This window comes from Odontesthes bonariensis, chromosome 2, assembly GCF_027942865.1.
Source record: "Odontesthes bonariensis isolate fOdoBon6 chromosome 2, fOdoBon6.hap1, whole genome shotgun sequence".
Lineage (NCBI taxonomy): Eukaryota > Metazoa > Chordata > Actinopteri > Atheriniformes > Atherinopsidae > Odontesthes > Odontesthes bonariensis.
Window position 1 is genome coordinate 45,258,024 of NC_134507.1, and position 22,542 is coordinate 45,280,565.

The window sequence follows — 22,542 nt, forward strand, 5'->3', positions numbered from 1 at the left end:
AGAATATAAAGCCAGCAGAGCTCTTAGATCCAAGGACTCAGGTCAGCTGGTCCAGTCCAGAGTCCAGACTAAACATGGAGAAGCAGCATTTAGCTGTTATGCTGCAAACAAGTGGAACAAACTGCCACTGGAGATTAAACTTTCACCAAATGGAGACATTTTTAAATCCAGGTTAAAAACATTTCTGTTCTCATGTGTCTATGCATGAAATCTGCACGCTATCTTTGAACTTATCCGGACTGTTGCTTGTTTTTAAATTCATTTAAATGATTTTATTTGTTTCTCTTTATATTCTTTTATGTATTTTTATTGCTTCTTACACTTCCCACTGCAATGCTTTTATTTTATGTAAAGCACTTTGAATTGTTTGTACATGAAATGTGCTACAAATAAATTTGACTTTGACTTCATGCACAGTGTTACAGTCTTACCTGGCCCACAAGCTGTGTGGGGGGAAGAGGGCCTGGGCCAGTAAACTCTGGTACAAGTACAGACAAACCATGTGACCTGCAGTGAAGAAGCCCACCATCACACAGAATGCGTTGAAACCCAGGTGACTGATGGGGAGATGGCATGCCCACCATGAGCACACACCAATGAAAAGCAAGAAGTAGATGGCTGAGAAGGCAGAGGGCAGTGTGATGCCTGGGTAGAAAAGACGAGAGACATATATTTAATCTATGTAGAATCTACACTTTTATATGCAACCCCAATTCCGAAAAAGTTGGGACGATTTGCAAATCGTGAATAAAAACCAAATACTATGATTTTCATAAACCAATATTTAATTCATACAATACAATATAACATTATTACCATGTCAAATGATGATAGAGAGGTATTTTACTATTTCGTTCAAATGTTAACTCATATTGAATTTGATGGCAACAAAAACGTTGGGACAGGTCCATGTTTCCCCGCTGTGTAGCATCCCCTCTTCTTTTAACAACAGGTCTGTAAACATCTGGGAACTGAGGAGACCATCTGCTGGACCTTTGGGAGAGGAATGTTGTCCCATTTTTGTCTGACATAGGATTCTGCTGCTCAGCAGTCCTGGCTCTTCTTTGTCATAATTTCTGTTTAATGATCCTCCAAATGTTTTCGGTATGTGAAAGATCGAGACTGCAGGCAGGTCAGTCCAGCACCCGGACTCTTCTACTACCAAACTATGCTGTTGGAATAGATGAATTTATGGCTTTGCATTGTCTTGCTGAAATTGATGGGAGTATCTGGATGGGAGCATATATTGCTCTAAAAACCGTATATACCTTTCAGCATCGATGGTGGTGTGATCCATGGTAGAGAAGATTATGGTGGACTCAAATGCATACAGAGGTAAACTAATGATGAACCAATGAAGTCTATTAAACAAACCAAGGAAACAGGATATCCAAAAACTTACCAAAAAAAAAAAAAACTCCAAACGAACAAAAAGCAAGCATAAAGAAACAGCAAGACCGGGAAACATTGTGGTAGAGACAACAACAAAGACTGAAGATAAACTACAATACAAAACCAAAATACTAAAACCCTATAAACATAGGGTGTCTGGATGAGAAACCAACCAGACAAGTGGTCAAGAGGGCATCCTGGAGGCTGATGGAGTCATCTGCGCAGGAATCACCATGGATGTAGAGTAAGCCTGACAGACATGACAGAAGAAAGGCAGACAAGGTGGAGGTCGGCTGACTAGCAGACAGGACAGGCAGACAGAGACTAGTGAAGCAGTTCCCTAGCAGGCGCCCTCGCATACAGGTGGAGAAGCCCCCTTCTGGCCCCCCTTGGGGATTTGGAATTGAGGGAATAGGGTTGTGGTGTAGTGCCGCCAGATCCCAGTGCAGTGACAGGAACAAGTGGGGTGAGATCTGTATACCCCAGTGTAGGAACGGGAACTGGAAAAGGACTTGGCAGGGTGTCATCTGCAAAGCCCCGGGCAGAAACTGTCATGAATCTCCAGATTTTGTAACGTGCCCTTCCGTTTGACTTCCCCTTCTCCCTGTGTGTGTTGTTTGTCTCGTCTTCCCCTGTGTGAGTGTGATGTGGTTGTGGCCACATGGTTGGCTCTCTGCTCTAGCAGGTTTCTCAGGCACAGCTGCTCCACATCAGTTCTGCCACGATCATGCTTGGCTGTGCTGTTGTTTTGGTTTCTGAGTCTTAGGTGTGCTGGGCAGGCTTCCAAGGAACCCTGGGCAGAGTCTGGTTTGCTTCTGCTATCACACCTGCTTCCCATCGGCCCTCATCAGGATGTCCTTATAGGAGCTGCAGGAGCAACGAGTCTTCGCCAGATTGTCTCACTTCCCAACTGGTAATTCGGCTCACTCCTCAGTAGCAAGTTTATCCCTAGGGCCTACCTTGCCTTTTGTCTTCTGCAGTATTGCTGCTCATTTCCCTCGTCCATTCTCCGTGCTCTGGTTTCCTTGTACCTGTATCATCATCTTTGGTTGGATTCCATTCGTCTTTCTGCTCCTCTTCCTGCCTGCTCACCCCACTGCCGACTCAGGACCTTACACCACAGCCAGCACCCCCCCCCCCCTCAGACCTGGAATGCTTACGTAATGACAGAACTTCCACATTGGACAATTCACCAGCCGGATTAGTCACCCTAACCATTCCTCTAGCACCGGACAGTCTCCGGCTGCTCCTGCCACGTCGCCGGATGTCTGGCCGCCTGCCGGACAGTCTCCGGTTTCAATGACACCTGTCCATTGTCATCAGCTGCACTCATTTACCAATCACCCTGTTCATATTTAGTTTTCAGGTTTCCCCATTCAGTTGTGAATTTCTTACGCTGTTTTCACCTTTCATGCCACGTCACGCCACGCAACACCACGTCTACCAAGTTAAGTGTTTTCAAGTCATGTCAAGTCTTTTGTTTTTTTGTCACGTTCATACTCATGTTTTATTTGTACAGTTTAGTTACGTCATCCGGCTCAGCTGCGCCTTTGTTTTGAGTATTGTTGTTTTGAAAAATAAACCAAGTTTGTTCTTACCTTTGAAGTCCACATCCGTGTCCTGCCAACCCCCTTACTGACAAACCCTAACAGATGGGGCCTTTCCAGATGTGAAAGTTACCAGTTCCGTAGGTACTAATGCATCCCAATACCATCAGATATGCAGGCTTTTAAACTAAGCACTGATAACAAGCTTTCCTTTTTAGTCCAGAGGATGCAACACTTTGCCTCAGTCTATTTTAAAAGAGCTGTGGTCCAGAGAAGATACCAGTACACTATCAGCAAGACTATCTTTACATAATGCTGATGTGAATAAAATCACACATCCTCATTGGAATAAAACCCATAGAAACAGTGTCAGTGGCATGGTTGTATGATGGCCCAGACATTTGAGTGAATACAACGTGGGCAAAAATGACCTTAGCAATAAAGGTTCCCTCTGGTCTCTAGACCTTAATTGGATGTCATTATCCAGCTCTCTTTTTCTAAACGTCTCCACTGGTCTGATACAGTCAAACAACAGATAAATAAAAACTGGTGAATACTGTCTATAGATGTCATCCAAATTTACACAGCCTAACAACACAAATCTGAAGGTAAATTTGAAATGTTCACCAGATCTTACCAGCCAAACCCAGCAGGCTGATGGCTGAGATTCTCCCAAGGTCACCGAGAACTTTACGGGCTGTGACCTTCAAACGTTCAGCCAGTTGCTTTGCTTTGGTTGCTGTGGAAACCTCATCAGGGTCACCTTGCAATGACTTATCTTCTTCAACTTCATCATCTGATGTCTCTTCATCCTCCTCATCGTCTGTTGTATCTTCTGCAGGATCATCTTCTACCTAAGGTGTGAAAGAAATAAAAGCAAAGCTAGTGTTACTACATTATAGTTGAATGAGTTTTCTTCTGTTTCAGACAGTGCAGGTGTTGTGTTGGACCATGAATAGTGTTTTAAAATCAGAGTAATGCAGAAATAAATCTAGACGCTCATTATGTCGTATCACAAAAAAAAATTACATTATAAACCACTCAGCAAAACATAAATGATTAAAGAAAACATCAAGTAAGAAATACTGGGTATAAAAATTATTAGTGCTCTCTTCTCCACTAAAGACCACCTATTGACACAAAACAGCCCAAGTCATTCAAATTCTAGCATCAAGGGAAGACTCATTTCCTGCTGATAAAAGTGAGCAGCACAACAAACTGTCCCAACAAAGATTACAGCAGGACATCTCAGTTTTAGCCTAGAAATCTAGACGCCCCTAGCGACCGCAAATTGAATTTGCTCCCGGGCTAGTCTAGTCAGTTGTGGTCGTTTTGCGAGGCTGAAAATCGAAACTTAATCAGGCCAATCAAATCGTGAGGAGCGTGGTTGGAGGCCGGGCTACCTAGTGACGACAGAGGTGCGACGTTTCAGTGTGTAGTTCCAGAGAGAACTGCACTTAAGTTTTTCTTGAAAAAAAAGGACGTTTTCGGAGTTTTGCCCGGTAAAAGTTTAATTTACCAGCTTGCTCCGTTGGTGGGACAACGCATGGGTCTCCACATGGGTCGCGCTGACTACGTAATCCTTCTTCATCGCTCTGATTGGTTGTTGCGCCATCCTATTGCGTGGCGTTGAGTGCAGGGGCAACTTAACAGACAACCGTTTATCCCGCCCACACTGCTATCCAGCGTCACTAGACCCCTGTACAGCTTTTTGCTGTAGGGGTCTGGCTTCCTAGGCTATCTCAGTTTGGTAACAATGCTCGGAAACTGCTTGTATAAGTAAATCCGTGTCTCTGAGCAGTTGGAGAAGCAACAAATCGATATGTTCAGTTGTCTTGTAAACCATTATTAGTCCCACAGTGGGGAAATTGACATTGTTGCAGCATCAGATAGATACATACATACATACACATTAACCCCCCTATCTGCCTTTCACTCTCTGTAACCATGAAGTTTTTACTAAAGTCCGTTCTTACTTCGAATGCCAACACGACACAGATATTTGAAACAGTTTCACTCTCCCCTTGTGGTTCAGACTTGTGCCCTTATAGTGTTGGAACACCCCCAATTTCAGTTTAAGTCACCCTACAAAGCCGGTGTCGTACTGGTTTATGTCCGTAAAACTGTCATCCATGAAGTCCAAACCTTTTCCTGATTGTGTTGGAGAAACGAACCACATCCACTGATCCAAGAAAGCTGTAAAGAGTCCAACTTGCCCTCACAACCAAAAACACATTCTCTTGAAGAGTACCATGTTCTGAAAAGTGGATCACTCATTCTTTGGCTCGAGGTCACGTCCTCTTTCAGGGCTTACGGTGGGTAACATGCACTCACGAGCTCCCATGCGTGCACACTGCCAAGAAAATTCCATTACAAAGAAAGAATTCTGCTTTTCACTCACTGTGACTTAAGAGTAAAAGGGTGTGGGGGGGGGGAAGTCTTGTGCAAGAGTTCAAGACTACTGGTTTAAAATTAATTCTTTCTGCATAAATATACAAAAATAAGCCAGAAAATATGGAAATGCATGTCATTGGACCTTTAAGCAGAAAAGGTAGCTGAGCTGTAGCTTTAGAAATTGCAAATATGAATGTAGCTTTGGATTCAGTCTGCAAAGAAAACAGGCTCAGGCTCATCAGTTTGGTTCAAAAGAGATGGATAGTTGTCTCTGTGGTCCGACCATCACAGCAGGAGTTATCCAAGAAAAGGACTCATGTATGAACAGCTAGACCGCACCAGGCCCCGACACGATACACTGATACACACTTAGTGGCAAAAGTAACTACTTGTGCTTCACGTTGCAGCACAAATGAAGCAGCTGGCAATGGATGGGACTCTACCAGACTGGTTAAATGATCATCTGATCATCACAAACAATGGCTATGGATCCCCTTCTGAAGTGAAGCAACCATCAGCCACCAAGCTGTGTGCAAGGTCTGAGGGAGGCGTAGACTTACTGATACATCTCACCAGGTTGTACAGAAAGGACATCGGGATGTCATTTGCACTAGATAAATGTGGCTGAATGGTATCAAATGGTAACTGAGGCAAAAAGATCACAACTGAAGGGTTGAACTACCAGAAGGCAACATGGGAATACATCAGGAAGATGGCCCCCAATGCGATGTGTGTGCACCGTGCGGCTGAAACCCAGTGAGTGAGAGGAGGAACCATGATGGAAGGTTAAGCCTCTGAGACGTCACAACCAGTGTTCGTATTACGGGGGGTACCGGGGGGGTCTGACCCCCCCGATTGAGACTTGATACCCCCCAAATGGGACTAAATTACACTTTTGGGGGGTACTGAAAAAATTGATCTATTATTAAAATCAGGTGTTGAAAATGTCTTATTACTTAGTATTTTTCAACGTGTACTATGAATAACCAAATAAAATGCATTTTGGAACACCCCTTCAATGGACTGTACCACCAGCGGGCGTTTCGCATGTTCGCAGGCAGCTCGCGATAGTCCAAAACATCGGCAGCACTGAGATGCAGGGTTTTGATGCCCGTTAAAATGATGTTTGAGATGCGAGCGCGTGGAATTAAGCTGTCAAGGTGGAGGTTTCCCGTGATTTGTTAAATGAATCTAACAAATCAGACTAATATTATTTCAACTTTAAAGCACTGAACTTACAAACACTCAAGACAGGTGACCGCCCTTCCCTTTCTCCCATGAGAAAAAAGTTAGCCTAGGACTACATCAGAGGAATTCCATCGAGTCAACATGCACAAGTAGTCCCAGTTCAAAGACAGAGGCGGACTGCTCTAATCCAGAATACACCAACCAACATACTTGATGTCAGAAAATAAAGTACAAGGCTTATCATGTGTTTAAAGCACAATTGGAATATTATCATTTAACTAAGTTAGAAGAAGGCAAATGGATAGTGTGACTCCACCAAGCAAGAAGCAAGGATAGCTGTGTCTAGCAAGGAGGCAAAAAGGATAGCATGCCCACAAAGAGGTAGGAAAAATGAGATTCCTTACCATATGTCCGCCGTGACAAATATAGGATTAATCATAATTTTGACTGTGTTTGAAGCCATTTCATGTAGCAGCTAGCAGTATACCATGACTACTAGCACCACGGGGCTGTCTGATAGCACTTTTCAATCTCAAGAAAAGCGCACACTGTTTACAGCGGACATTACAAGCTATGTTGAATTTGGCAGTTGTAGTCTGATAATTTACAGCTTGATTCTGTATGCGTCATTGGGTTCACTTTGCTGATTGACATTTATTGATTGCGTCTCATGGGCACTACATGATGTAGGCTAGTTGCTAGTTTGCTAGTGGGCTTTTGGTAAGCCATACAGCTGTTTGAAGTTGGGTCGTTGCTAGGTTTAATATTTATGTATTATTCTGCATGTGTTGGTTCTGCTGCTGTGCTTGTTGCTAACTGGAAAGTTAGCAACGTCCTGCTGCAGCAACGTGTGTGAGACAAACTTTGGCTAGGTGGTTGAACTTGACAGTGCTGCGTGCAGAGTTGAGCTGAATTCACCTGCGCAGCGCGGATTTTGCAGGGTTGCCAGATGATTTCCAAACATGCTCAAACCCCGCCTGGAGGCACTAAATCTAGACTAAACCAGTCTAAACTGAATTCTATTTATTTCTATGGCCATAGAGCCACATACAGATACAGAAAAACTCGCCCAATAGGCCTACCCATTTTTACCCGCAGACGGTCATCTAAAACAGCCCAATCTGGCAACACGGAGTTTACGGAGACGAGTGCTTTGATGTGATCTTCCCGCGAACGTGGTCACTTGATTCATCTGAGGCTCTAGCAGGGAGTTTGCAAATGATAACGTATTGTTGTGTTTGCATGTCATGATTTTTTTTTTGGGGGGGGGGGGGGGGTGACGTCATCAATTGATCCGCAAAAAGTCCGACCCCCCCGAAGCCCGGTGGATAATTCGAACACTGGTCACAACCAAGGTGGAAGTACCAAAATCAAAGTGCAAGATACCTCCAAAGGTGATGGAGAGTTAAAGAGCTAACCACCTGAGGGACGTTTAGATCCAAAAGAAAAAAAAAGGTGGATCCCTGAAATGCGGACGATGGGTTACCTCCTGAAAATACAAGTGAACCAGACATTCACTGATGCTCCCGACATGCCCCACACACAACTGTATGCTTAGTGCGTAGAAGCCCTGAAAGTCTAAATAAACATGGTGAGAATGATCGGTTAGTTATGTTATATTTTATATACTTATGCAGCAATCATGGACATTCATGATAATAGGAATTGCTTGTCTGACTTAAGGTCTAGTTTACTGCATATTTAAAAAAGCGCAAAAATTCTATTCTATAATTCTATTTTTTCCTTTTACAATTCAAACACCCAAACATTCACATTAAGGATGAGCATTTTAAGTGATTTTTGAGGTTGAATAATCAAGCCAATTAAACTCAATTAGACTTTCCGTCTGGTCTTTTTGCTCCTGAAGGTCAACATATTTGTGACGGTTTAGTAAGTAAGTCCTCATTGCACTGGTAGAACTGTGGTAAACTATCTTAATCCTGCATTACGTGCATTCCACTTTGTTGTCCAGTTAAGTTAAATACTGCCATGCTAAATACTCTTTTTTGTTCAGTTTTTATCTCAAAGCAATATTCTCATGACACAAATAAAAACTAAAATCTCTTATTAATTTTCTTCCTCAGCAGTTATACACAGAACAGTGATCTGACACAGTGCTGTCAACAGGAAGTTAAATTCCTCTGCAGATATTCAATTCAATTCAATTCAAAAATACTTTATTTATCCCAGAGGGAAATTAAATGTTGATGTAACTAAATTAAATCAAGGAGTTATTATAGATGCTGATGGCTGTGGGCAGGAATGATTTCCTGTAGCGGTCCGTTTTGCATCCAAACTGAAGAAGCCTTTGAGTGAAGAGACTCTGTTTTCTGATAACAGTCTCATGGAGAGGATGTTCAGGGTTGTCCATAATTCTCCTGATTTTATGCAAAATCCTTCTTTGCATTATTGTCTCCAGAGGTTCCACATTCGTCCCCAGAACAGAACCAGCCTTCCTTATCAGGTTGTTGAGTCTTTTTAGGTCCCTGGTTCTGATGCTGCTGCCCCAACAGATGACGCAAGAGGAAATGACGCTCTCAACAACAGACTTGTAGAAGATCTGCAACATCTTGTTGCAAACCTTGAAGGACCTTAGCTTCCTCAAGAAGTACAGTCTGCTCTGTCCTTTCTTGTAGATGGCTTCACTGTTGTGTCTCCAGTCCAGTCTGTTGTCCACATGAACACCAAGGTATTTATATTCCTCAACCACCTCCACTTCTTCTCCCATGATGGAAACAGGGTTTGATCTGACCCTGTTTCTCCTGAAATCTACAATCATCTCCTTTGTTTTGTTAAAATTCAAGATGAGATGATTGTTCCCACACCATGCCACAAAGCGGTCCACCAGCTCTCTGTACTCAGCTTCTTGTCCATCTCTGATACACCCGACAACTGCAGAGTCATCTGAATATTTCTGTAGATGACAGGAGTCTGACTTGTACTGGAAGTCTGAAGTGTACAGAGTGAAAAGGAATGGTGAGAGTACAGTCCCCTGTGGTGCTCCTGTGCTGCTGATCACCTGGTTAGACACACAATTCTTCAGTCTGACAAACTGTGGTCTGTTTGTCAGGTAGTCATTAATCCAGGTGATTGTTGAGGCCTCCACCTGAGTCTTCTGGAGTTTCAGACGAAGCAGATCAGGCTGGATTGTGTTAAATGCACTGGAGAAATCAAAGAACATGATCCTCACAGTGCTGCCTGCTTTGTCCAGATGACAGTGGGTTTGTTGAAGCAGGTGTATGATAGCGTCTTCAACTCCAACTCCATGGCGATAAGCAAACTGCAGGGGGTCCTGATATGTGCTGGTTTGCTTACACAGGTGGGTCAACAGGAGTCTCTCCAGGACCTTCATGATGTGGGACGTCAGGGCAACAGGTCTGTAGTCATTGATGACTGAAGGGTGAGTTTTCTTTGGTACCGGAACCAGACAGGATGTCTTCCACAACAGTGGTACCTTCTCTTGGATCAAGCCAAGGTTGAAAAGGTGTTGCAGAATCCCACAGAGCTGCTCTGCACAGGCCTTCAGGACTCGGGGGCTGACACCATCTGGACCTGCAGCCTTGTTCCGGTTCAGTCTCTCCAACTGCCTCTTCACCTGACTTCTAGAAACAGAAAAGTGGGAGGGGGAGGCAAAGGGGACAGCAGCATCTCCTGATTTGGTTGAAGACAAACTAGTGGAAGCAGAAGAATCCATGACTGAGGTGGAGGTGGAGATGTTACAGGAAAGCTGTGGGTCAGAGGAGGGTGGGATGTCTCTTTGGCTGGGAACAGGAGGGGAGGATGGTGAGCTTGTTCCTGAACTGAACCTATTGAAGAATGTGTTCAGCTCATTTGCTCTGTCCAGACTTCCATCCATCCGATCCTCCCTCTGCTTGAGGCCTGTGATCTTCTTCATTCCTGACCACACATCTCTGATATTGTTCCTCTGCAGTTTACTCTCAAGCTTCTTTCTATACACCTCCTTGCTCTCTCTGATCTTGACTTTGAGCTGCTTCTGTATACTCCTCAGTAACTCCCTGTCTCACTCCCTAAAGGCTCTTTTTTTCCTGTTCAATAGTTCCTTAAGCTCACTAGTGATCCAGGGTTTGTTATTAGGGAAGCATCTCACTGTTCTGGTGGGGATGGTGTTGTCCACACAGAAGTTTATATAGTCAGTCATATGTTTGTTCATATGTATCAGAGTGAAATACAGAATGCATGTGCATGCACATTTGCATTTGAAGTACAGAGGATTATTCTTTGTGATATTAGTTATGTGACAATCAAACTGAAGATCTACAATTGTTTTTATTATCATTTGTGATTAATATAAAATTAATTATTAATGGTGAGAATTACTTGATGTATTAAATGTATTAAATTATTTGTATTTTGAGTTTAAGTTAAAAGGGCATTGACCACATTTTTCAAAGTCTCAACAAAACCTAGTATAAAAAATTACCACACTTATGGATTGAAATAAATTAGTTTAGTATTTGTAAGTCTCAACAGTTAGAAACATAAAGAGGCAGCTTTGTAGTCTAGCATATTAGCTTTAGCTCACTTGGCAGCTTCCAAGTGGGTGGGGCTGAACACCCACCTCCTCTTTCAGCTCAACTGAGGAACCTCCTTGTTGCCCACTTCTGGAGAGGTTAGGCAGATGTCAGGCACCGTCAAGATGGCTGCAGTCGGAGCCAAGCTTTGAGCTTTAAGACTGCTCTTTAAAAAATCTATAGGTGATTTCGCAGGGGGTTTATCCATCTTTATAAATGGTCAATGAGTTTGACTTCTTAACAATACAACTTTAAAGAGAGGGTGATCAACTCAATTGGACATGAAACTGGTCATGAGTCTCTGTCTCTTTATTCTTTTTGGCTCTTTTAAAGTTAAACAGTGACTTACCATTGTTATGTTGGCAGCAGCCACCATTTCTCTGTTCCTGACCAATCTGCTGCAGAGGACGATTGTTACCAGGGATGTCACACACACGCCTACATCAGGACACAGAAGGCGTAACATGTTCCAAGGATCATCCAGGGGAAGCCTACAATACACAAGCATGCATGGTAAAGTCCCAAAAATATTCCACATTTCATTTACTGTTTGTATATTTATTACTCACTTAAAGTGTGTGGCTTTCTACCTATCTGCAGTGACCAGGACCTTTGCCTGTATTTTTTTTTTTTTTTAACTTTGCTGTGTACTGAGCAGTGGTGGATGCATCATTGAACAGAGAATGAGGAGCCACCACCAGCAGCACCCAGCACCAAAAACAGGTAGGAACTGGAGTAAACTGCCTTATTTCCACCTTTAACACTTTACACAGTAATTCTCATTCATACACCATTCTACTAACATTCTATTCTAACAACAGCAATAGTCTCTTCTAAACCATCAACTTGTGTTTTAGACCCAATCCCAACCAAACTGTTCAAGGAGGTTTTCCCATTAATTGACACTTCCATATTGGATTTGATCAATCTGTCTTTGTTGACAGGATATGTACCTCAGACTTTTAAGGTTGCTGTAATTAAACCTTTACTTAAAAAACCTACTCTTGATTCAGAAGTGTTGGCTCATTATAGACCCATATCCAATCTCCCTTTTATGTCTAAAGTTCTTGAAAAAATAGTTGCAGCTCAGCTTTGTGATCATTTACACAGAAATAATCTGTTTGAAGAGTTTCAGTCAGGATTCAGAGTGCATCATAGCACAGAAACTGCACTGCTGAAAGTTACCAATGATCTCCTCTTAGCCTCTGATAGCGGACTTGTGTCTGTGCTTGTCCTGTTGGATCTCAGTGCTGCATTTGATACGGTCGATCACAGTATCTTATTACACAGACTTGAACATGTTATTGGGATTAAAGGAACTGCATTAGGCTGGTTTAAATCATATTTATCTGATAGATTTCAGTTTGTTCTTGTAAATGAAGAATCTTCCTCACACACCAGAGTAAGTCATGGAGTTCCTCAGGGTTCTGTGCTTGGACCGATTCTTTTTACTTTATACATGCTTCCATTAGGTAACATTATTAGACAGCATGGCATACATTTCCATTGCTATGCTGATGATACTCAGCTGTACTTATCTATAAAACCAGATGAAACCAATAGGTTGGTCAGACTACAAGCATGTCTTAAAGACATAAAGACCTGGATGACTCAGAACTGTCTGCTGCTAAATTCAGACAAAACTGAAGTCGTTATCTTTGGACCTGAGCGTTTCAGGGAGAAATTGTCTAGCTATATAGTTACTCTAGATGGTATTTCCTTGGCTTCTAGTTCTACAGTGAGGAACCTTGGAGTTATTTTTGACCAGAACTTATCATTTGACTCGCATATAAAACAGGTTTCTAGGACTGCCTTCTTTCATCTTCGTAATATTGTTAAAATCAGGAACATCCTGTCTCAGAGTGATGCAGAAAAACTAATTCATGCATTTGTTACTTCAAGATTGGACTACTGTAATTCTTTATTATTGGGCTGTCCCACATATTCTCTGAAAAGCCTTCAGTTGATCCAAAATGCTGCAGCCAGAGTTTTGACGAGAACTAACAGGAGAGATCATATTTCTCCAGTTTTAGCTTCTCTTCATTGGCTCCCTGTTAAATTCAGAATAGAATTTAAGATTCTTCTCCTTACATATAAAACTCTTAATGACCGAGCTCCATCATATCTTAAAGATCTCATTGTAAGATATTTTCCTAACAGAGCACTTCGTTCCCAAACTGCAGGTTTACTTGAGGTTCCCAGAGTTTCTAAAAGTAGAATGGGAGGCAGAGCCTTCAGTTATCAGGCCCCTCTATTGTGGAATAAGCTGCCAGTAAATGTCCGGGAAGCAGACACCCTTTCCACTTTTAAGACCAGGCTTAAAACTTTCCTTTTTGATAAAGCTTATAGTTAGGGATGGCTCAGGTGATCCTGAAACATCCCATAGTTAAGCTGCTATAGGCCTAGACTGCTGGGGGGCCTCATCTGACACACCTTTCCTCACTTTACTCTCTTTATGTATATGTGATATTATTATGGTCATTAACTCGTGTTTCCCTGTTCCAACAGATATCCTGAATGGTGTTACAGTGCCGCCGTCGCGGTGGCCCCCCCCCCTTTCTGTCTTCTCAAACCCCAGCTGGTCGAGGCGGATGGCCACCCTTCCTGAGTCTGGTTCTGCCAGAGGTTTCTTCCTGTTAAAAGGGAGTCGTTTCTCTCCACAGTCGCCTCAGGCACGCCGCTCAGGCCGGGAGATTGGACCGAAAAAACAAAAAGTTTTCAGTGCAATCTGTTGGTTTTCTTAGCTAGGAAATTGTTTTTGAATTGGCTCTATATGAACGAATTATGATTATTATTAATTAATTGAATTCCAATTGGCTTGAATTGGACTTACTATCTAAGTGCCTTGAGATGACATTTGTTGTATTTGGCGCTATATAAATAAAAATGAATTGAATTGAATTGAATTAACAGTCAATCATCTAAAAAAAAAAAAAAAACTACACTTGAGGTAGGTGTTCTGAAGTCTCCGTGGTCCAAGTATATTCTGTAGACAATAAAACTATGCTCAAATAGTTTGATCTTCCAGATAAATCCACATATTAGGCAGTATTTCTTTATTTTGTTTATCATGTGCATTAATAAAATATATTGATGTTATATGCCTGTATATGGCCAGCAGTTGAAATTATACTTTATGGTCTGCCAACAATTTATGTCATCCAGGGTGGCACTTATCGTTCTGAAACCTGGGAGTTGAGACTGTTGTACTGATATGTAGATGTCAAGACCTGTGCTCTGTCCACCTTCCATATGATTCATTAACTTACCCCCAGCATATTACATTGTGTAGTCTTTCCATTTGGTTTATCACAAGCACACAAGGGCAGATGTTGTAGTTCATATGAAAAGTGTTAGTGACTGTGGGCAAGGTGGGTCAGCTCCAGTGAAGCTCAAATTCAAGTCACTGATGTTAGCCTACAAAGTCTTAAATGGAACCGCTCCCATCTACTTGAATGCTCTTGCAAAGGCTTACGTCACAATTAATTATATTCACTTGTCTCTGAGTAAAAAAAAAAAATCACTGGAACGTCTTCAGGTTGTACAGGACGCTGCTGCCAGGCTTCTAAAAAAATCTTCCAAGTATTCTCATGTCACTCCGTTGCGAACTCAGCTGCACGGGCCCCAGATCCGCTACAGAGTACATTTCAAAATGTTGTTTTTAACATTTAGAGCTCTACATGGACAAGCACCAACTTACATCTGAGAACCTCCGCAGCCATACGTCCCCAGCAGGTCCTTGCCAGCCTGCTGGCTGTGCAACATACGGTTGAAAACTAAAGGTGTCAGACCCTTTATAACAGTCATAATTTCCAATTTTTTAAAAAACAGCTTGTCATTCTGTTTTGCTTGGTTGATGACAACTATGTCTCGCATGAGGATTTCATAGGTTTATTTGACTTACCCCAGGCTGATGTTTCAACCATTACACTAAGCGACATTCTCACTGCAGCAATGTTTTGCCCAGTTTATGCCTTGGACATGCAAGTTGCAGATCTATGAAATTTTAAATGGCTCCAGGTAATGATAATCTATATAAAGAAGTTTTTTTTTTCACATGACTCTGTCTAAATAAATTTATGATCTTTCAAAGAGAGACAGGTTATTATAAAGTTCCTATTTGTTGAAATATAAAGTGAGCTTGGGTGTAGAATGTCCAGAATGCTATTCTCAGGGGAAATAATGACCCTAAATATTTCTAGACATATCTGGACCATCAAACCTCACTATCGTCCACCGTGGGTTTAACTGTATAACACTGACATGTGACACACTCCTTCATATAGCAGCATAAGATAATACTTATAGCTAGACTGATGATGAGTATGAATGCATTTAATTCTAATTCTATACAGTTGAAGTTTAACAACTTTGAAATCAAGGGTCCATTTCCACTCCCCCCCTTGACCATCTCTGGGTCCCACCCTCCAAGCTCGGTTGGATGTTTGTTAAAAAATTATACGGATCAATATGTTTGATTTTAACTGGTGGTATCTTCAATGCTAATGCTGGTTATTATCCATCATATAACTGTCAGGGAGGTATCTGACGAGTCCCAAGGTTACTCTGCAGCACAACAACTTCACACAGTACAGCTAAACTCAGAAAGACCTATCAGCTGTCCTGCCACAGAGGCACGCTTCCCACAGAGCCTTTATCTCATCCTCATAGAACGAGTCTGGGGGATTACACAAAGAGCCAGTAGATGATAAGCTAGTCTAAATCCACAGAAAAACTGTAATTTCACCAAAGTGTTGGCAACAATAGGTGCTTGTTTAAGTAAATGGTACCTACACCAAATACTGATATGAGACTACTATTTTTCTTCACTGCTCTTTGCATGAAATTGCTTCTTAAACAAACACTATTGCCAGTTTTCTTTATCAAACTATTCTCTCTGTACAAATTTTTACCAAATGTTAAATGTTTAACACATTACTGTACATTTAATGTGCACCATAGCAGAAATTCTCAAGTTAAACATATGGATCTTGATTTTTACAACTTTACCATCAATCAATAAACATCAATGAAAATGACAGATATGACTGGCACAGCACTAAAAGACTAGATACATACCTGGAGAGTCCTACATGTCTGCTTATGGTATCCCATTGTGAACAGTTATCACCTATAGCGATGTTGAGGGGAGGGTAGGTGTATAGGACTGTCTGGAAACAGATATGAGCCAGTACAAACAGCAGGCTGGTGCAGAATACTGTTTTGATAAACCGACCTGTGTGACCTGCAGGTAAGACAAAAAGGAAAAAAGGGTTTTTGAACTTGAGATGGAACATGATTTTGGGAGGATAATGGGCCTCATGCAACAACCGTTTGTACGCACAGATTTGTTCTTAAATCGTCCGTACGAGTGATTTAAGAGAATTTGCGCATTCACCATTTTTTTTGTATTTCCACCCTTGGATTTTTGGCCACGGGAACCTTTCAGAGGGAGATTGGAGACAGATCGGGGGTGTCCCAGTCCTCTGAGCCATGCGCTCCCCTTGGTCATCAAAGCTCTCATCAGTTTATCATCCATGGTACATCAGATTCCCATAAACCGCTGTCCAACAAGTACAAATTAAGAGGGACTTTCATCCCGTGGCTGGACTGCCAATCATAGTCGGAGCACTAGACACATATACGCGTCAAAGCACCCGTGCTGTTGTGGAGCGCACCGAGCTGAAGGCCAGGTGGGTGTGTCTCCATACAGCGGGGGGGTAAACTGCTCTATAGCCCAGAGAAGGCATGCCAGATTTGCACAATATTGCCATGAACGAGGGTCTCCACCTGAACAAGCCCAGGCAGACCAGAAGCTGTGGTGCCAGAAGACCCCCCTCATGGACCGCCCCATCAAAGTGCCATCATGATGAGGCAACAACTGATTGCACGGCTTTAGTTGCAGTCATCGAGCGCCTGGCCATGGCGAGACGTTTTTTTTAAGCCATTTTCATATCAAACCATTTATTTTTTTATTTCGGTGACGTTACGAACTACAGGTGACATGGTATTAACAGCACTCGTAATAACTTCCCATTTCTTGGCTTTAGCAGGTGCCGTAATTCCACTGCTGACACTGCTAAATGACAGATTTTCCTTTCTGGATCTCTGATAGCAGAACTTCAGTCTCAGAGCCCCTAAAGTTGTTCTTTTTGCGCCTTGATGCCATTCTCATGACTCAACACTCAACACTTCCTGGCACAGGAGAGAGGAAGCACAGCCTTATATGGTATAATTTGGGCGTGGAGTATGCAAATCTACTATCCTCGTGCACGTGCACTTAAATACGCACGGGTGCCATTCATCATTTACGCAGGTCGTTTACACACTTTTTCCGAAGTTAAGAGCGCTTGTTGAATCTGACGTGGCGTGTTCGTACGAGACCTTCTTACGAAAAAAGTGAGAGAAATGTAGAATACGAAAGTATACGAAAATGTTTTTGCATGAGGCCCATTGTTTGTTGTTTTAGTGAATGAATGAAATGGAGGGATATTCAAATTTTAAAATCACAAGTTTGTAGAAATCTGTACTGCTGTGATAAGCGGTAACCCTTGCAGTGTTACAGAAAGCACTTCTTCTTGGTTTTAGGAGAGAAAAAGAGAATACAGTTTTAAATTTACTGGTTGAGTGAAAAAAGGCAGTGTGTGATGTGTCATGTGGCAACATAGCAGTAGCACAATCCTATGGGATTCCACCTCCTAAAATCCTGCAAATGTTAACGGCCGTTTCTCAGTACCAAGTACGCTAAGTACGTACTTGTGTACTTACAAGTATGCTCTTGTCGGACGTACAGAAGTACGTAAGTACGCTCATTATGCATTTGGAACAGAAGCGTACTTGAAGACGTTGATGCCAAAAATATAAAAAACGTAAACGATTGTTTTTGATTTCTCTGTTCATCGCTGCCCGTGTGTGATTTCAACAGCAAAGTAAAATCAAAACTTCTAGTGCAGCTGCTGTTGGAATGCTTTATTTTAAAGCTGAAGAGGAAGCGGTGAGGCTGAGGAGGAACAAACGGGAGCGACGAGCCAGGATGTGGAGGAGGAGCAGGCTAATGGCACACCTGTCAACTTTTGTCAACTCCTCTGCCATTTTCGCTCGACCCGCACTGCATTCTGGGACAGAAAGCTGTCTGAAGTCTACACAGAAGCAGACTCGATAAAATGGGTGGTGCAAGTACACATCCGGTAATGTGGAGCGTACTTGTCTGGATGCGTACTTTGAATTGGAACAGTACTTGGTCCTTTAGTGATGACGTTTCAGAAGTACACGAGAACACAAGTACACATACTGAGAAGCGGCCAACATTTCACTGCAATCATGGATGTGTGTGAATAAAAGATAAATGTCACAGAAGGACCTTAGAATATACAATCTTTCTGGCATTTCCAAAGGAGGTAGACCCAGTGATCTGGTGGTTTAATGGTTGTTTGCGCTGATGTGAAATTAAATTTTTAACAAAGATGGCAAGTTTCCACTTTTTACATTTACACAAAGGAAGGAACAATGTGCACCAATGTGTAACTACTCCTAATAGTGAGCATATTTTCAAAATCCAATTGTTCTTCATATAATACCTTACATCACTTAGAAAGAGATTTTTCTTACGTCAGGGCCCAGCTGCATAAATGATGCTCATACACTAAAACTACGTGAGCACCTTCTCCTGCTTACAAACTGATATGTAAAGGCAGAGTGAGTGCACCTCATGCATACAGATTTGTTTTTTGGGTTGTTTTTTTTGTCTCACAGGCTTCTACAGGACTGTTTAAGAAAACATCCCATGACGCATCTGTGCATCCTGATCCTTTCCACACACCTGCACACTGTACGGGCTGACCTGCTGCAGATCACACCCGAGCTGCTGGTCCTGGTGTGATGTGGGAGCTGATGCTGCTGCTCTATCATGCCACCATTTCATCGGATCTGAAGCTGATCTCTTGTTACTTTTTTCATTTTGCAGTTTTTTATTTATAAAAGATAGCCTTACAAGCACAAGGTTTTAAAATCTGGAGAAAAGAATGCACGCACTGAAACTACACAGTTTTATGCATCTGGGTCCAGCTCTTTTTCTTTTCAGGAATGTCAGAAAGTGTTTGATTCAGAGCAGTTAGCATCTTTGTGTGGTGGTGTGAGGGAATAGAATGTATGTGTTTGATTTGTACTTGGCTCCTTTCTGGAAAAAGGGCATCGCAGCAAACAGTTCAACTGATTTCAAAGTGATTTCCAAATTTGGTGTTTCAGGAAAAACAAAAGACAAATAGATTAGTGTTTGTAGATGAGACCACAGACACGCTTACCTCTAATTGAGTATTTATTTGGACATAGGAACCATGGCAGCAACAGCAGGTAGAGGAGGTACACCAGGGACAGCCCATTGAACCGAAACAGACAAGCTGCAAAGATACAAACATGACAGTCAAACAACAGCCACAGTTAAAAAAATTCCAAAATATGATTTGTAAGATGTAAGAGGCACATGCACCCAGGGTGGACAAGTGGACAGCACCATGTACAGGTGGAAATGCACTCTGGACATCGTGAACATGTCTGACACGTTGTTACTGTGTGAACTCACTTTGGGCAGATATTCAGATGTCTTCAGTGCCAACAGGCTCAAGAAGTCTGGCTTCTCCAAACATACTATCATCAATTAAAGGCCCAACTACCCACCTGGCATGACTCCAAGCAGGCATGGGAGTTTTCAATGGGAACTTGTTCTTCTGGTGTCCAGAAAAAAAATGAATTCGATGTAAAGCTCAGTCCAAACTCACAGGACAGTACATTCAAAGAAAACCTCATGCTCCCCTCTTCTATTAACTGTTCCAGTAATGGGAACGAAACAGCTATGAGTGCTGCCTCAAACTTTCTGTCATGTAGGTCCTGGTAATCAAGTTTTATTTCCACCCAAACATTTAGAGCTGAGCCTCTTGTTGTGTGTGCGCCTCAAATCTGTTTTCATAATGTGCAACAATAGAGCACAAAGTGCACACGGCCCGTGGATGCATTACAGGTAATGAAGTTAGTTTTTAATGTGAGCAAAACTGTTTCCACCTTTTCTGCAGACACCAGTATCCACTGAAAAGAGCAGTTTGAATGCTTGTAGAGAGCTGACACTGAGCTGAACATCACAAATCTTTCATTTCATGCTCTTTTTACTTCACTCTAACGTAATATCTGCTACATAACAAAACCTGAGGAAATGTGTGGTTAAACAGTAAAAGGTCTACACATACATAGCATCACTTTAACCTTGTCTAGATTAGACTAAAAGTTCTTTACATTTTTTTTTCATTTACTTCCAGTTAAAGTCAGAATGCATAAAAATGTTTAGATCAATGAATATGATTTGGCATTTTGTAGAAACATTCATTTACTTCTGATGTTGTGTTTGTTGTGTAGAAAACAGGCTTATTTACATCTACAGCAGGAAATTACATCCAAGCACAAGTGGTCACTTGAGACACAAATAGAGATGCACTGTAACACTGGGTGTAAACACACTCGTGTGTGGTCAGATTAAGCAGCACACATGTGAGTACCTCGGGGAAACAGCCTTTGGGTTGAAGATGACTCTTTGGTCCAAAGCCTTGAGTTTGTTCTTTTAGTTCATGACTCCGTGTGGAGTTAGCACTGGTATCCTATCATTTGGGGATGGGATAGTGGTAGGTGCTCTGGGGGGAGGGTGTGGGATCTGGGGGGAGTTTGATAAGTCAGTTTTTCGTTTGTTTTGGGTTTTTTTTTTCCTCCTTTTCTTTTCCCGCCCGAGTTTTAACCAGAACAAAGAGATCACATCACATCACCCCAGTTCTCAAGTCTTTACATTGGCTCCCGGTCAGATACAGAATAGATTTTAAAGTTCTGCTACTCGTCTACAAATCACAGAATGGTTTAGGTCCAGAATACATGAATGACATGCTAGCAGAGTATAAACCCAGCAGAGCTCTGAGATCTACTGACTCAGGTCAGATAGTGGAGCCCAGAGTTCAGACTGGACCCGGTGAAGCAGCTTTTAGCTGTTATGCTGCACACAACTGGAACAAACTACCAGCAGAACTGAAATCAGCCCCAACTGTAAGCACTTTTAAATCCAGGTTAAAAACATTTCTCTTTCCGTGTGCGTATGGTTGAGTTTATATCTTTCTTTTTCCCCTCTTCTTTGATTACTTTTAACTGTGTTTTTAATTTTTATTCTATTTTTTTTTCTCTTTAAATTGCTGCTTTATGCTGTTCTTTTAAATGCCTTGTCTTTATGTAAAGCACATTGAGTTGCCTGTGGTATGAAATGCGCTGTATAAATAAAGATGCCTTGCCTTCCCCCTTATCCCTGGAGTGTGGGGTTGGAAACCTGGTTGCCTCTTATTCTAATTCACATTTCGTATGGCTAATGTTTCAAGCTGAAACGTAAGATTTATCAGTTGGAATATTAAAGGTCTAGGTCCCCTGGAGATTTTGTAATCCGAGCAGTAGGCAATACTCTTTTTATTCCCATGTGCATCAGACTTTTTCTCGCATAGACTATTTCTTTGTAGACACTAAAGAAAGTGACGAATGTCGCGTATCACCCAATTATTGTCTCAGATCACTCACCGGTGTCCATAGATATTCAGATCACTCACCGGTGTCCATAGATATTCTGATCTCCTCCGGACCTCGCTATCCCACCCAGTGGCGATTCAACGCCTCACTTTTATCAGATGACAAATTTCATAAATGGATTCCTTATGCTATAGAGGATTTTATCTCTTAATCAATCTGATTCTGAACTTATCTCTTAAGCACTACTATGGGAATCCTTAAAAGCGTATTTGCGAGGTCAGATAATTTCATACTCTGCACACATAAGGAAACTAGAATCAGTGGACCAACAGCTTGCGACCACCCCATCTGACGATCTTTTAAAGCATCGTGTGACCTGACAAACTGTGCTAGATCTTATCACAACTAATGAGGCGGAGCGCCTGTTGCTTCATTCCCGTTCATAATACATTATGAACATGGCGACAAGTCTGGTAGCTTACTAGCTCACCAGTTGCGTCGTCAAGCAGCTTCACGTCTAATACCTCGCATTAAGGATGGATCCGGAGCCTTGCAGGACGACCCGGGTGTCATTAACTCTGTCTTTTCATCTTTTTATGAATCATTGTACAAATCTGAACTCTCATCAGATTCGGCTGATATGCACAGGTTTTTAGACAAACTTCAGTTTCCTTCCATAATTCCAGAATTGGTTAAACAACTAAACTCTGCTCTGACAATACAAGAATTAAACTCAGCTTTACAAAGCATGCAAACTAATAAAGCCCCGGGACCCGACGGGTTTCCGGTCGAATCTCTTAAAGCTTTTCAGGTCAAACTTACTCCATTACTTCACTCTGTTTATCTTGAATCTTTATCACTTGGCTCTCTTCCCCCTACATGGAGACAAGCCTCTATTGATGTTCTTTTAAAAAAGGACAAAGATGCCGATATTTGTACCTCCTACAGGC

At 42.1% G+C, this 22,542-nt stretch overlaps 1 protein-coding gene across 3 annotated transcripts in view; it reads right to left on the reverse strand.

The window, feature by feature from the left end:
• The window catches only part of piezo1 (piezo type mechanosensitive ion channel component 1 (Er blood group)), a 146,516-nt gene that overhangs the window by 90,023 nt on the left and 33,951 nt on the right, over positions 1-22,542 (reverse strand). For all 3 annotated transcript variants that reach the window (XM_075482342.1, XM_075482335.1, XM_075482351.1), the window contains exons 2-6: positions 19,354-19,449; positions 16,133-16,298; positions 11,403-11,544; positions 3,577-3,793; positions 432-645 (exon numbers count right to left, since the gene is read on the reverse strand). In XM_075482342.1, the coding sequence (XP_075338457.1) occupies positions 432-645; positions 3,577-3,793; positions 11,403-11,544; positions 16,133-16,298; positions 19,354-19,449 (835 nt within the window). The remainder of the gene's footprint in view (positions 1-431; positions 646-3,576; positions 3,794-11,402; positions 11,545-16,132; positions 16,299-19,353; positions 19,450-22,542) is intronic.